This window comes from Eretmochelys imbricata, chromosome 1 (genome assembly GCF_965152235.1).
Source record: "Eretmochelys imbricata isolate rEreImb1 chromosome 1, rEreImb1.hap1, whole genome shotgun sequence".
NCBI lineage: Eukaryota > Metazoa > Chordata > Testudines > Cheloniidae > Eretmochelys > Eretmochelys imbricata.
The window spans coordinates 245,584,845-245,601,416 of record NC_135572.1 but is presented as its reverse complement, the minus strand read 5'-3'; the positions used below and the strand labels follow the sequence as shown (position 1 = coordinate 245,601,416).

Sequence of the window (16,572 nt, the reverse complement as noted above, 5' to 3'; positions counted from 1 at the left end):
GATAACCGTTTTGGGGTTGGGTTTTTTTGTTATTTTTAAGGGGTAGGGCTGTTGGAAGAAAATAAATTTACAGTCATTTCACAGTGAGAGAGAGAGAGAGAGAAGTGATCATTGGAATTATATAGCCTTCAAAAATAAACAGAGAGAGAGTAGCTGGCATTGGTAAATGCTGAGACTATTTGGCAGAATCTGTAGCCTTCCTAGATCCTCTCTACACATTCTCCTAACAGAGCAGGAGAAGGTCTGGGCTGGAATTAAAATTGTTTGTCTTGTTTAGACTACTGTGCGCTTCATGCAGTAACATTTGCTGCAAGGTCTGGGGCTCTCATAAGAGATCTTGTGGTGAGATTCACACCCCTTTATGCCATATAAAGGCACTGTAGCACTATACAAGGGTGCTAAAAGCCCTAGATCCAGCAAGGAGAGAATTCTCTCAGTGCAGGAACTGAGGAAGACAGCCACAGGCTCCCGTCCAAGGGCCCTCATGCAGGGCTAGGAGTGGAAGGGAGCATCAGGGACAGGGCTACAGCATGTAACACAGCAAAGATTCTGGGCTGTGCTGCTGCTCTGGTGTGGTTAACTCTCCAGGGCTGTCTAATTATACTAGGTCTGCTTTGGCCCCTGCAGCAGCCCAGAATTGGGAGGGTACAACAGTGGCTTAAAGACTTGAAGCTTAGCACAGCACTGACTCTCACCCTTGGCCTTTTGATTGTTCTCACCGCAGTTTCTTTGACATCTGGGATGAGGGGTTGGAGTCCCTCCTGGGGGTTCCCCACAGGGGCAGCACTAGCCTTCCCATCAGGAGAGGGAAGGGGGCACACAGCTCTGCTAAAGAGAAGGGATAAGTGCTAAAGGGCAGGGATGAGAATGCCATGCCAGGGATGAGAGCAAAAGCAGAACACCAGAGAACCCTGGACAATGCCTACCCCACCGAGAAGGTATCGAAGGAGTCAGTGGATGCTGCCCTCCCAGCAGGGAGATCACCCTTGCTAATGATAAATAATATCTAATTCGTATACAGCACTTTTCATAAGTAAATCTCAAGTGGTGTGCAAAGGACATTAGTATCATTATCCGCCTTTGACAGATGGGGAAACTGAGGTACAGGGAGGTGAAGTGGCTGGCCCAAGTCATGCAACAGGCTCGTGACAGAGTCAGGAATAGAACTCAGGTCTCCTGAATCCCAGTCCAGTGATCTAGCCACTTCCTCCTAAGTTCCAACCACTACAAAGAGAAGTGTATTCTAGGGTGGGAGGTTAAGTACCAGTGCAATGCTTCACTCAGGAAGAGTTTCTTCGCTGGATATAGGCATACAAGATACTCTAAGCAACAACATGCTCCTCTGTCTGACCTCTGGATGATGATCTAAAATCTGCAGCACCTTGAAAGCTGGTTCCATGCCTATAGCTGGGGCTAGCCCATTACCTTTCTTCTTTGTAATTTGACCTCTCTCAGCACTTACAAGGGAAGGAGAGAAGTCTTAGCAGATCTTTACTCCAGCCCAGAAATCTTTGGCAAAGGAGCAGGGATCGGATGCTAAGGTTATCTTACACTATAGAGAAAGCCTTTGTATTTAAAAAAAATGCAGTGACAAATGGCATTAAGTAACAGCTACATGACGTTCCCATACAAAATACACAAACTAAAAGCTGTTGGTTACAGTAGTTAGGCTGCCAGCCCTCTCAACCCATGAGAGAAAGATTCAGACAGAAAGCCCCATGACTTCGGTCTGTGGTACATCATCATATAGGGCTCCACTGCTGTGAAACGCTTTGAAACAGGAGACCTGTTTATTGCTGCACAAGAGCCTGAAAATATACCCAACTCAGTCCTATTGAGGGACCACTGGGATTGAAAGCCACTCTCGTGGCAGTATCCACAGGCGACACTGGTGGAAAAGGCCTATAGAAATTATATTCAAAGCCCACAGAATGTACTATAGATTTGTGTCACCGCTACACAATTCTATACACTGTTTTGTTTTTAAATATCTATGAGGACTTTTCCAAAGACTAGGATCATCCCAATGTCCCAGCCACTTTAGCTAATCCCAGATAGGTACATATGGGAGTAAAAGGCAGAGGCCAGCCACAAATGCCAGTCACTGTTCTGCCTGAGCGCAAAAGCTGCGGAAGTCAAGTGCCATCACTAGACATCCTTAATGGATAAAATGAAGACAAGGACCTGCTCACCATCCTTCTGCACCAGCCAGCAGAAATGAGATAACTGGAGGGACAGAAGAGAGCATGCTGCACCCAGCCACAGTCACTACTGTGCACTCTCCTCCAGCATCTCCTGAGGCAACGTCCCTGCCTCAGGCAAATGCCTCTGGGCCCTTCCTCCAGGACAATGTGCCTCTATAGTACACACACTATAGGCTTTGGCCTAAGCCATAATAGAACCCCGACAGCCTTCTTAAAATTAAGTAAACAAAAGCACATATTGAAAATTCTGTGCTTTGTTAGCATAAGAGACGCTTATGTGACTTTTTGGAATCACTGTGGCAAGTTGTGCATTATGTGGGAAACAAAAAATCCCTGCTCACTGCACATGATTCAAATAATAATATAATCTCTCTAGGTGATTTTATCTTAAAAAAAATAACTTGTGTGCCATTTTATTTTTGTCCTGCGCCCAGAAGAGTCTCTTCTCTCTCCTTTACTGGGTACTGGTACCTCAGCTATCAATGAAGAAAGAGGGAGGAAAAAAAAACACTCAAAACTGATGCTGGAGAGGAGCAGTTCGGTCCACAGAAAGTACCTTGTGCTAGAAGATAATGTATAGGAACCTTCAAGTAAGCCAGGTAGTTCTGAACCTTTAGCCAAAAAAAAGGCATTAAGCATCATTCTTTCTGAAAACACTACAATCAACATTTCAGGACATCAATAAATGAGAACCAGGATCTAATCTGATCAGTTTGATTTTTTAACTTGATCAACCTTTTGAGATTGTATTACAGAGGTAACAAACACCACATTCAACGTGCTCAAGTTCATCAGGAAACGCATTTGTAAGGCCTGTAAACAGCTAGGTAGAAAAACTATCATGGCTATGATCCAATAGTGGAGATATATACCACTGAAATACTTGCTGCCTCAGAACACTTACTTTAGTCGTTTCCTGCTCTTTATTAATTCATTCAAGAGCAAAGTTGTCCCTTTATTGGATTTTTTTCCCAAGCAGCTGCAACCCTAAAGTAGCCATTTTGTAACTAGCTGTTACCTGCTGCATGGGACTCTCTCTTCGAACCAGTGAGTACCTGTTATGTTTTTCATATTCTTAGTACTGAGAAGATAGCACATTGTCACAGGACTTTCTGGCAACAGAGACTACAGGTGACTTTCCCCCGCTCCAGGGCTGCGGCTGCTGGGGAGAGATGGCCCTCTTTCCCAGCCTCAGCTCTGTGGCCGCTATGGTGGAGAGAGACCACCCCACCCTTCCTTCCCAGCCCCAGCTTGTGGGCTGCCGTGGAAGGGGAGAGAGGGCACATCCATCGCATTTGAAAGGTAAAACTACTGATATGAAAATATGAGTTGTGTGCTTTTATTTGTAGAACAAAAAAAAAGTTAATTTTTAATATAGTGCTTTTATCCAAAGTGCTTTACAATAGTTAGCTAATGGTACAAACAACATTTGGAACGATCATTAAGTGCTCTGCCGAGACCCTCAGCAATTTTCAAGTGGCCTGCAGAAAAAAAAAAAACACGTTTTAGATCAGTGGTTCTTAAGCACAGCACCTCTGGCGGTCAGGTTAGTTTAACAGGGGCTGTTAAAAATGTAGTGCCAACCACTGGAGCTCTGCTGAGAGAAGAGCATTAAGCCTCTACTAATGTGTGTGCCTAGACTTGTTTCCATGTGTGGTTACACCACTGAAAGTTTGAGGAAGCGTGAAAGTTTAAGGCTGGAAGTCTATAGTGTTGGACCCTGAGTTCTCTGCAGATATGGGGTTTCTAGGCCTGCACCCAGACTCACAGCTGTGATTTTCTTGAAAATGAAATGTGTCTTCTACCTCTTCTTCCATTCATCCGCCCTGCCAAATTTTCCTTTTAGTGGAAAGGGAACACTTATCCTTGTACAAATAGGCCTGTTGGATACTCCAGTAAAAGGAAGCACCAGTAGAATGTGGTGTTCCTATGTAATTCTGACAGTGTGCTGCATTAATAATCCAAGTACTACCCCGTAAGGAATTGGTGGCAAGAATTTACTTTTCAGAAAGACAACCCATGCAGGATTACAGTTACTGGGGAGGGGAAAGTAGACTTTAGAACAAAGGAAGTGAGGCAGTTAAAATGAAGAATCTGCCAAGGAACTTTTAAAAAAGCAGAATGTGTGTCTGATAAAATAACCTTAGAGGCTTAAAAGCTGCTTTTTAAAAACCACATAGGAAAAACTTATCTACACTAGGTGTTTTATCTGCTAAGATCACAAGTCCACCTGCGTTAAAAAAAAAAATATATATCTACACACAGCATATTTAGTTCCAGCATTATTTTGCCAGACGCAGTAGGTTCCTATGAATGAATGACTGGGAACCTGCCAAACTACAGTAGATTTTTACAAATAAACCAGCTCCTGTAGAGATTTAAAAACAAAACAAAAACACTACCTTAAATACAGAAGGTATATTTGGTTGGGTGGAGAGGGAGAGAAAAGTGGCAGATCTGGGGAAATACTGCATTGGTAGAATAAGAATGGGATCATGAGCACTTTAAGACATCTGAATTCTTAAAGAAACCTGTAATGATTAGTACCACCTCTTTGCTAGATTAAGATTTACTCCTTTAAAGCAATATAATTTTGTTCCTAGAGAGGAGAAAACTAGCCTAACAACACACAGGAGGTAAGAAAACAGGGTGGGGGCCAGATACTATTCTGGAAATGGCAGGAAAGAGATCAGACAGGGTCATACCTGGACATGGAAGGTAACTGGGAGTCTCACATACACACATCGATGCTCATATTAAAGGGTCTCAAAAAAGCATGACACACCCCTAATTAAACATGTACTCAATTTTTTTATTCACTGGGTGATTTTTTAATAGCAGTTCATTCAAAATTAGGACTGAATTAGGTGAGGAGGTGCTAGGGGAAATGCTTATGGCAAATGTGGGACTATTGTCATTGATGGTAAAACAGCATGTTTGTTGGGGTGTTTGTAGCATTTCCTGGTTTACATCTCACGATTACTGTGATTAAAAATTTCCTGTCTCTTGGGAATTAGTTTAAAATTACTTTGCATTACCGACTATAAATATCCAATTCTATACTGAAGTGGGTTTTTTTGGGAATGATTGCCTCTGTAGAACACAGTACCTTCTTCTTACGCTTTAACAAAAATCCCCAAAACTAAAACACTTATGGGAGTCTTTGGCTGCTCGTCTAGTATCCTGGTATTTGACCATAATGAGGAAACAGGCACAGAAATTAAAGATGAGTGAGTGTCAGAAGTGAAGCCCAAAGTTCTGACCTAGCCACTAGATCACAGTGCTTCTTGTTGCCTTTTTAAAAAAAAATTATTTTAAAGTTCACCACATAGCAGGCCTAGATTGCACAGAATTCATTTATTCTCAGTGCAGAATTTAATAGACAAGTTATTAGGGGCAAGATTTTTTTTTTTTTTAAAAAGGGGGTCTAAAGTTAGGCACTCCAGCCCATCTTTAATCAGCTGAAGAAGGTGCCTGATTTCAGAAAGACTGAGCTGGGTGCTCAGCATTTTTTGAAAAATCAGAGCAGCTATTTAAATATTTAAATCAGGACTTCTGAGCCTAACTTTAATCACCCATTTTTAAAAACCCTTGCCTTAGTTTTGAATCACTAGATAAATTCTATTACCCAAATTATTTTTTTTTAACCTGCCATACACATGGTGTGATCCTTTCCCCACACCACCTGAAAATGGGGGAGGGAGAAAGACAGAATGAATCTGAGTATAGAAATCAGAAGTTTGATAGACCTACAAGAGCCGCACACAGTGTGAGGCTTGTGCTATTTCACCAGACAGCTCTGGCAGCAAGTTTGCAAATAGCCAGTAGCAGCCTTGTGGTCCTCAGCCTTTCATGACCAAAAAAAACCACCTCACCACCCTGTGGCTTGGGATGGTGGTTCTGCAATATATATTATGGTAAAATTAGAAGTAATAAAGTCAAGCACATGGTGTGTGTTTTCAGGACTGAGGCCTAAAGTTAGATAAAAGGAACTTGTTTTTAATGTAGCAGGTTAAAACTAAATAATGTAACTAAAAGCATTTATTGCTAAACACCCCTATAGTAAACTTTCACTTCCCTCTTCTTGAGAGAGAGAGAGAGAGAGTGTCTCTCTCTCTCTCTAAGGAACAATTCAAATTTAGAAAGTTCTCTCTGCAGCAACTAGGGCTAAACATTTACCAATGAACCCCTCTCCCAAGTCTGTAGAAAAATGCAATTCCCCCACAAATTTGCAATAAGGAAAGTTTTCACTAGAAGGTGTTTTTTAGCCCTATGGGCTAGAGAATCCAAGGTAATCGTATATGGATCTTAACAAGTGGTATATATAGGACTTCTTTCTATACTAAGAATAGGGGTATAACAGTTCTAACAGCCTAAGACATAAAGGAAGATGTATGGATAAAGGAACCATCCTGCACAGCAAGAAGGATAGATTATTCCCAACAGTAGACCTGAGTCAACAGTTAATTATTGCAATAGTGACTAGAAGTCCGCAATGGAGATCTATGCCTCACTGTGCTACATACTGGACAGACACCCTTCTAGAAGAGTTCAAAATCTACATTCAGTTAATGTAATCCAATGAATGTAATCCTCTTTCTCAAGGAAGATCTATATTAGCAATAGTGATTTCCTCAATTATGGGTGTTATTCAAGAGTATTCAACAAGGCTGTGCTGCTATTTTTAACTGTGGATTGATGCAAACTTTTCTCTGCAAGTATTTGATACTTGCTATTTAAGCACTGCTATTTAGTTGTAATCTTGCAGGTAGGTTACATGGTATGACTTTTGGATAAACACACAAGTACTTTTGATGCAAGTATTAGGGAGCCCGAATTGTGGATTCATACACATCTATACTCACCTATGTGACTGAAATTTACGTTGAGCAAATATTAAAACTGGGCTGTATATATGCAAATGTTTATGGAAAGTAAACACAAAAGGGCCACACCCAGGGAATAACTGAGTTCATTTAGGAGTTAGGGAAGAGTTTGGTCAGATTTTTTCCCCTAGTATTTGCCTAGTTCAATCCAAATATCTCTTTCCTGTCTGGCTTCTATGGTTCATCTATTTCTATCGCAATGTGTGGAGAATTTTTTTGTGGGGGAATGGGGGGGGGGGGGGGGGAGAAGGAACAAAACTACATGTTATCCCCTGGCTTAATATAATTGATTAATCGGCAGCTGTTAGCACATATCTAGGGTGAGAAATCTTATCTCCCATAATATAGCTCACACATAAAACCCTAGTTTCAAAGGCTTGACCACAAAAACATAATGCAAAAGTAATGAAGGTAAATTCAAAGTGACATTTGCAGTTTGGTTTTGTGTAATTTCCTTCTAAATAGTAGAACATACATCCCGTTACAGTATGTCTAGATACAAAGACTTGACATCCCTTGTTTATTTCTCACCTCTTCAAAATGTAAAAGGAAGCTACAATAAAATCCCTGATTTCTCTCTGCACAAGCAATTTTATCTTTAGATGTTGTGCAGTTCTCACTTTCATCCAGTATGTGCTAACACAAGACATTATCATTTTTGCAAAAGAAAAGATGAAAAGCTTAAATTACAGTACTGCAGAATGCCACTTAACACAAACTGCAGGAGAATTTCCTGTGGAATACCAATCCAGGTCGGAACACACTTCATTTTACGAGAGGTGATTTTCCCTAGTGAAGGCTTCTGTAACATGTTGTGTAGTTTGTTACTAAACAGAAACACGAAGTCTAATTGTAACTCAAGTACAAACCAACTAGTGTTAATAATTTGGGCCACTTGTGCCATCAGTCATGCAAGTGCAATTCTTATTTGAGCAAATGGTAGTTTTGATCTGAAGCTAGAGTTTGGTCTAAGGCCAGTGCTGCACTACAGACTTATATCAGTATTACTATGTTGCTCAGGGGCGTGAAAACCCTAGCGACAATGTTATGCCCACCTAACCCCCTGCTGTAGACAATGCTGTCAATGGGAGAGTGTCTCCCATTAATTTAGCTACTGCCTCTCCCAGAGGTGGATTAACTATGCTGACAGGAGAAGCTCTTCCATCGTCACTAAAGTGCTACAGTAGTGCAGCTGTGCACGAAGACAAACCCTTACGTATACATTCTTCACAGAATATTCCACCGAAGCATTTCAGCACGTGCTTAACTTTAAGCCCTTGAGTAGTCCCATTGACATCAATGGGGCTGCTCAAATATTTAAAACTTCAGTATATGTTTAAGTACTGTGGTAGATTGGTCCATATCTGAAACAGATCTTAAGGCTGGAAAAAGACAACCCTCATCATCTGATCGGCATAATACAGGCCACAGAATTTCACCATGTAATTCCTGCATCCAGCCCAGCACATATTCTTGTATCGCAACAGGTTTTTAAACTAAGCATGAATGGCTTATGAGGTTTAAGTGGAAATCCTTTCGTTTTGATAACAGAATGTATTATTCTGTTGGATTTTGGTGGAAATATTGAGTTTACTTTTCAGTTACTTAAGTGAGTTTCGTTCGTGTCCTTGCTGTTGTGTGGTAAAGATGTTCTACTACTTTACTGCATTCCTAACCCCAAAGGATATATTTAATAACATTCTAAATATTAGAAAACTGGAGAATAAGCAGTGTAGTAAATCCTAAATTTAGTTACTGTGGGCTGCATTTAATCCCGAGTATGCCATCCAGAACAGAACAAACACTTTTTTTTCTGCCAAGTCAAATATGTCTAACTACATTGTCCATCTTGTACTCAAAAGATGACTTGGTGACGAAGTCAATATCTATTCTTAAAGGAACAGTGTATTCCTAGGGATGTCTTGAGCTCTAAAGTTTTTAAATAAATAGATGAATCATTTCCATGGCCACCTAAAAACAAAGAAAAGATGGGACTCAAGAGACCAATGGCTAACAGCCCATGAATTTAGAATAATTTGGAGTCTCAGCCACTGAAGGCTATAAGATAACAGCAATACCAAAATGCCATGATTTATAACTGCTTAACTACAAGAAGATTTCTTGGCATGGGCTTCTGTCATTCAGTTCCTAAAACATTAGAATCAAAAATTCAATTCAAGTATTATATTTGGGCCAGACGGACTTTAAGCTTCGGGATATCATTTAGATTTATTTAAAGGGCCTTCCATGTCACCATAAAGTCTCAACTGGGGAAAATAAGCTTTCAAAACACAAGGCATCTGGTAACAATATATGCCCTCATATTTTAGCATACCTATGACTGCTAAATGAAAACTGATAGCCTTTATCATTGAAAATATGTATTGTACATACATTAGATATTTTGGTCCTCACATATCTATGTCAAGGAATATTTTATTTCCTTTTCAATGGGAAAAATACATGGTATGTTTTAGATTTTTTTTTTAAATCCCTTTCTCTTGGGAAGATTGAGGAAAGTTTTATTAAGCCTTTTGCTTTACTATCAAATAGCATTTATTTGATCTGCCATAAATTTTGCATAAAATGTATCTTGGATACCTTCGAAATTTACCTTGGAAATTCCTAGCTTGCTTATAAGCCACCAGAAAGGTTATATTTAATACTGGGAAACAAGCATATGTTAAAGTTGAAAAAAGGAAACTATAGTACATCTAAGTCACATTTGAAAGCTAGAAATTAAGCCATCTGTCACTGGTAAAAGATTCAGGAATTTATCTTCCCCAAAACAAAATCATGCTGTAGAGTATTAATAAAAATAAGTAAAATGGCATTAAAAAAATAAAATCAGGAAAATTGCAGACAGTAGCAGCAAAGAAAAAAGATAAGATAGATAGAAATTTGAATCTGGCTTTAAAAAAAAAAACAAAAACCTGATTCCACACTGCATTGGCAGACAAATAGTATTAAAATTTATTATATGCAGATACTGGAGCATAATTGTATGCCTGAGAATAAAGTATTTATTTTTGTAGACTACTATATTATAAACCAGCACTTAGGGTGCATTGAAAGACTATACTATAAATCTGATGCCAAAACACTGCTAAAGTTAGGAAACTTGTGTTCTATCTATTCTCATAAAACTTATATCAGTCAGTCAATGTGCATTTGAGAGTAATTACACCCATAAAAGCAACCTACTTAAATATAGCTAATACTTTATCTATGTATAAAGTAAGAGTTACAGATATTGAAATTCACTTATGGAGGAGTCCTATAGAATTCAATAGGGAAGAAAGAAATTTATATATAAAATTAAAATAGAGTGATATAGAATAAACTCTTAAAATCCTATAAAATTCAATCGAGAACAAATTTTTAAACTATCCTACAGAATTTGGTTTAGCGTTGTACAGGCTAGCTTAAAATTAAATAAAAACTTGTTAATTTTATCAATTGACAAAATCCTTGTTGTGCAATTATTTGCCACTCAGATACCATATAGTAGCAGTATCACAAAATGCTGCAGCAGTTTTCAAAACGTAGTGTACTTTCACATGTAAGTTCTCCAGAAATTTCGTGTCTGCTTTCAGCTCTCCTGAAATTCCTTGAGCACAGCCGTAGGATTAATGAAATAGTTTGTGCGTTGTTAAAGTGGCTGCTTTTCAAGGAGCCCTATATGAGGGAGCATTTGCGCACTTGAAAATTAAACCCTGCATAAAAAACTTAGTGCTTTGAAATATGCCATTATTAAAAACTTTGCACATTTGAAGAAAAAATGTACCAGAAAAGAGTAACAAACATGGAACCACTGGATAGCGTCAAACTTCACTAGCAAACTTTGAGATTATGCTTTAGAGATTGCATTATAATATAGCATTTCCATGTATGTGACTAAACAGTAATTACAGTCTAATTGAATGCGCCATATTAAAAGCTAAAATGGATAAAATTACATACATTTGTCTAAGTAGCCAGGATGTTATTGTATCAGGAAAGTATTACTAGTAATCAATGTTTGGTAGACAAACTACACAAGCGTAATAATACACAAAGTGATCTGGAGATCTCACCACACGCTTTAGCAATTAGTGGAAAAGTTGTTTCCTAGTGCAATTTTTATAGAATAGCTTTTTCTTTTAAAAAAAGCTAACAGCACATATAATTAGTGTAGTTTTTATTAACACATGCGTCTTACACAGTAAAAATTCCTAACAAGCAGAAAGATGCAATGTCTGACATCGATTTTATGATATCTGTTGTTTTGGGGCCCATTTCTGCAAACTTACTCGTATGAATAGTCCTGTAGACTCCAACGAGAATTAAATTAAATTAAATAAGGTTTTCCAGGATCAGGCCCTTAGTAAGGAAAAGTGAGCTCTATGCTCCAATCCCGCAAAACACACATAAGTAGGTAAACTTGGAGTTCAGTGCGACTTAGTGCTTCATTCTTGCACAGTTCCTTCCCTGAGTTAAGAAAGCTGATTAAGCATGGTACAGTTTAGAATACACTCCATACCCAACTACTCCTAGTGTTTTCCCTGGAAAAACTCGAGTTTATCTATGTACGTATTTTTGGACGAGTTAATATCCTGGGTGTCTGCAGTTTTTTTAATGCACTTTCCACTATGTTAAGGGGGGGGGGGAATGAGGAGAACAGGAGCTATTAATCAGCACAAGACATTTTAAAAGTGCCTTCTCTTGAATTTCACTCGAAGTATTCCTATTACGTATTTTTAAATAATAAATTACCCTTGGAGTAAGGGCAACTGTACAGGCAAGACTGAATCAAACTCAAACAATTCATATCTTTGCAGCCTGCAAACCTTATCCATCTTTCCACAATCTAAATATTTTACAGATGCAATATCTTTATGATGTTTATGCCTGAATGCTTTACTTTCTGTAGCGTGCTTTCATTCTTTACAAGATCTGTGCCAATTTTTTTTGAACTTTGTCTGTCTCTGAAGTCTTCAGCCAAAAGCAAAGGAAAAAATACAATTCACTATCTTCCCTAACTAAAAGTAATCTAGTCATCTATATAGCTGTTCAGTGATACTTTTAAAGCTAAATCATTAAGCCTATACGAAAAAAGGAAGAATTTTAATGTTTTGTATTTTCCTCTTCCACAAAGATCCTATATGAAAAAAAAAAAAAAAAAAAAAAAAAAAAAAAAAAGCCCACCCTAATATTTATTTTGTGAATCCTTCTCCTATGATCTGTTTGCCTGGCTAGAGAATCTTGCCTGGCAAAAGTAATAGAAGTTCTGATTTTTTTTTTAAATCCATCTGAACATGGAAATTGAATTAGAAACCATATTCTCTGTGTTTACTAAGAGGTATGCACTCCAACATTTAGCGTCATGGAGCTGAGTTAAAACTAGAAACGGTGAAGATAATTTAGCTACGTGAATGCCTACTCTTCAGTGAAATGCTGCCAAAATTAAATAGGAATGAAACAGCACTTTGTAGTCATTGGTCGCTCAGCAGGGTTTGTGTAGTTAAAAACCTAAGTGAAAAGGGTGATTGACCTACATTGCTACTAGCTTAGCACAGCTGTAGTTTCATATTTTCACTGCTTCTGAGGAAGCTCATTATTTAATGCAACTGAGTTACATGTAATTGTCAGCCTCTCATTTTACACTTTGGGCCAGATATTAGTCTCAGATGTGCGGCACAAATTGCCATGCATCTGGAAATACCCACTGCGGCACATGCGTGCGCAAGCAGAGTAGCAACCCTGAAGATAGAACCGTGCATGCTTTGTGCCGAAAATAAGGATGCTGCCCTGTGGTGCTAATGAACATGCAAAAGTCAAGTGAGCAGACAGAGTAGGAAAAAACCCTGCCACCTGAGAAGGGTAACAATGGGCATTTTCCATTTTAAAGTTCTTTTTGTAAAAAGTTCCCTGTGATACATAACTAAAGCATATTTCATACAACTCATACCTGTGGTTTAAATAAGTAATAACCTTCCAGTTAACAACCAGTCTGATATGTTAACAGCCCAAGGACTGTTAACATAACAACTGGTCATTAACTGCCATAATGACAGATTTCAAAGAGAATATCACTCTTGTAAATGGACATGCTGCCACTCAGAATGGAGGAGAGACTGGGATAGGTAGATACATTAAGATGTCATTTCACATTGCTGGAGAAAAACTGTTTGTATTAATAGTATGTTCCATTTACTATTTTGCATCCAATTATAGAGAGTGAACCTAAATTCCTTAAAGTAAGTCTTTCACTTCTTAACCTAAGAGTGTGAGAGCAGGAGACAGAAGCTTGCAGGGAAACTATATTCTGCATCTCATTTTCATGGAAAGTTATTTCTAATACTGAGCCCTTTCTTTATACAAGTGAAATTCCTTCCTGGTTTACAGAATAGGGCTCATTCCTGCAGCACCCACCGCAACTGTCCCTCTAAAGTCACTGGGACAACTCACATATGTAAGGATGAGGCCATCAATGGAGCCTCTGGGACACAGCTTGTTACATCTTACTACAGAGACGTCCCCTGCTTAGAAAGCAGGAGTTAATGATGTTAAACTAATTTTACTTTTAACTAGGAGAGTTAGTTTGAATAGAGTTCAGGAGTTCCAGTTATCCAAGGAGGTTATCTAGTGCTCATCACAATGGTATAGAGTGCTGATATTGAGAAACTACTACTTTTCAGAATGAATTTTTAAGTACACACAAAAGATTTGAAGAAGGGTGAAAGACAGGAAGCCTCCCTGCAAACAACCTAGGTCACCCTCCTCCCCCCAGTTTGATAATCTGACCATGTAAAGCACAGAGTGGCTCCATTATTGCGTCTAGAATTTCTGGAATGGCTGTCTTATTGAAAACCAACGAACAGAAAAAAATTGTTAAACTATTTTACTCTTTTAGTATCATTTGAAGTCACATATCCTTTAGAGAGCACCACATAAATTAATAGGAAGCTAATACAGTTTTATATGTGACTAAAACACCGTTTACAGTTAAAAAGATTTCAAGAGGATAGTTTGAGCTGTAATCTAACCCTAATCTGTTCATTAGCACCAAGTAATTTATTCTTCATATTCATATCAAAGAAGTTTTCATATTTTTGTAAGCTATTTGCCTACAAAGCTAGAGAACAACTAGCACCTTCATTAGCATTATAATGAAGATTACTTGTACAGGTTCACTGCATAACTAAGTGATAAGGCAATGAGGAATATGACTATCTGCAATTACCTTAAGTGCATCAGTTTGAAGTCTAGTGTAAATACGAAGTTTGAGTCTATGCACTCACAAATATCACTACAGAATAAGCACCATGACTAAATTTTGATGAATCCACAGCCAGATGAGAAATATTTAAACCTGACAGGGATACGATTTATCTCCCCTGTTGGTTGTAGTTACACCAATCAGAAAAGCAAACACTGTGTACGGATGATAAACTGACTTATGTGCAGGTTTCAAGTGTGGTTATATTCAGACAAATGACTATGTAGAAATGGGGCCCCTTCGTACTTGCATATTAGGTCAAACCGTCTTCAAGCTCAATCTACTGGCAAACCAAGTTTTCACTCGAGCGAACTGTGCAGAGCCCAAGCAGCCACAGAAGAACAAGCAGGGTTCTAGTCTGCACCACACCCCCCCACCCACCCCCCCCAGAACGGTCACCACCTAATGTTCCAAATGCTTGATCATTTTTTGCTGTTGATTTGAGAAGCACAGGGAACACATTTTTATTTTGAGAGCCCAAATTTGCTTAACTAGCTGATAGAAAATACAAAGACACCGATAAACCTGTAACTCTGTAATGGCCTTTCCCATGTGACTTTTGCCCCTCCCACTACTGCATAATCATTTGAAATGGGGGTGGGGGAGAGAGAAATCAATCTTAAAAATTAGTTTGAAAATTAGGAGAGAAGCTAGATTGTCACCAGGAAATAAGCTGTTTTTTTTCCTGCATTTTGAGACCACGGCCACGAGCATACGACTGACAGTTGTACATTAATTCCTTTAGATATGGTTTCCAGCCCTTTCAAGCAACCGTACCAATTTGTTGGAATAAGGCCTCACTAACTACTTCACTGGCACCCTCCCCACAAGAATCTCAGGGTCCAAACTCGATGCTGAGCTCCACCACACCTGTGCTACGCTACTTTGCATTCAGTTCAGTGTTCGCCAACCTGCAATGGTGGGCTTCACAAGGAAAAACACGCCACATTACACAAGACTGCGTTAGAAGCGCCTCCAGTTGTATCAGAGATCAGAGTGTGTATAACTGAATGGAAGACACCAAGCAGCAGTACAGAGCTCACACCTGTGTTCCCCTCCCACAATCTGATCAGCATTAAGGCAGGGAGATGTAATGAGGCCAGCCAGCAGAGTACAGTATTTCACATTCATTTGTGTTGCTATATTTTTCTGGGGTGTGTGGCCATTTTAGACCTACCACCTAATCTATTTTAGGGCTTGTCTGCACAGTGGGGTAATGTGCTTTATGAGGGTGAGAGTTCTACCAGGCACTAACGTATTACACATTAATGGGTCCATGTTGACTTTGCTGGGGCGTACTTAAGGGTCCCGAGTGCATGTCAGTGTCGTACCGTTTTAAACAGCACCACGTTAAAACACACCAGCAGGGTCTAAGTGGACCAGTTAATCTGCAACATAGTGAGCTTTAAAACTCTGCACTTTTGTTATAAGAGGTAGAAAGGATTCCTCCAAGTTTGGGGTGGAAGCACAGCAGAGTGCAAAACCTACAATGCTTACACTGCTTGCGCTCCTCTCAATAGAAGGCTTCAGACTCCAGCGTTGTCAGGCTGACATCTATACATTTTACACTGAGTACTGTACTTTAAGAAGGTATGCAGTGGGTTACTTCAAGTTGAAGTATTTTCTCTATCATGGCATTAGTTTTATCTGTACAGTACTTAAAATACAGCACTGGGCAAAGATTTTATAGCAGTCAGGTGTTTATTGTTCCAAGGTCTCTCACGTGTAAGACAGATCGAACAGGACTACAATGCTTACATACTAGACAACAATAACTCCTCCCTCCTACCTCAGGTAGTCTCTGCGACAAAGGATAAGGTTGGCTTTGGTGTACAAGGTGGAGCCCACCTCCCCCAAACGACAGTCACAGCAAGCACACTTCAGGCAGTCCTCATGCCAATATTTGTCCAGGGCTTTTAGAAGATACCGGTCCTTGATCTTACGGTTGCAGCCAGCACAACCTTTCGGCTTGGTGTCTGGCTGGACTGAGAGCATTTGTATACCTGAAATAAAACAAATGAGACAGAAGAATGGGATCAAAAGAAGTCTCCCCTTCACAGGTGTGAATTTTTCTTCCTAATGCATAAAGCGACAGCTCTTTAGATGAAGTGTATGATCTAAATAGTTAATATCACATTGACAATAGCATTGAGATTCATTTAATCTAACTGGTTAATGCAGATCTCTGCTAAGTTCCTTACTTTCTCCCCAACATCCCTGC

General features: G+C 39.3%; 1 protein-coding gene across 1 annotated transcript in view; it reads right to left on the bottom strand.

Moving 5' to 3' along the window:
• LMO3 (LIM domain only 3) overlaps positions 1-16,346 on the bottom strand; it is a 64,752-nt gene extending 48,406 nt beyond the window's left edge. The window contains exon 1 of the mRNA XM_077826684.1: positions 16,141-16,346. Coding sequence (XP_077682810.1) covers positions 16,141-16,346 — 206 coding nt within the window. The remainder of the gene's footprint in view (positions 1-16,140) is intronic.
• Between the last annotated feature and the right edge of the window lie 226 nt (positions 16,347-16,572).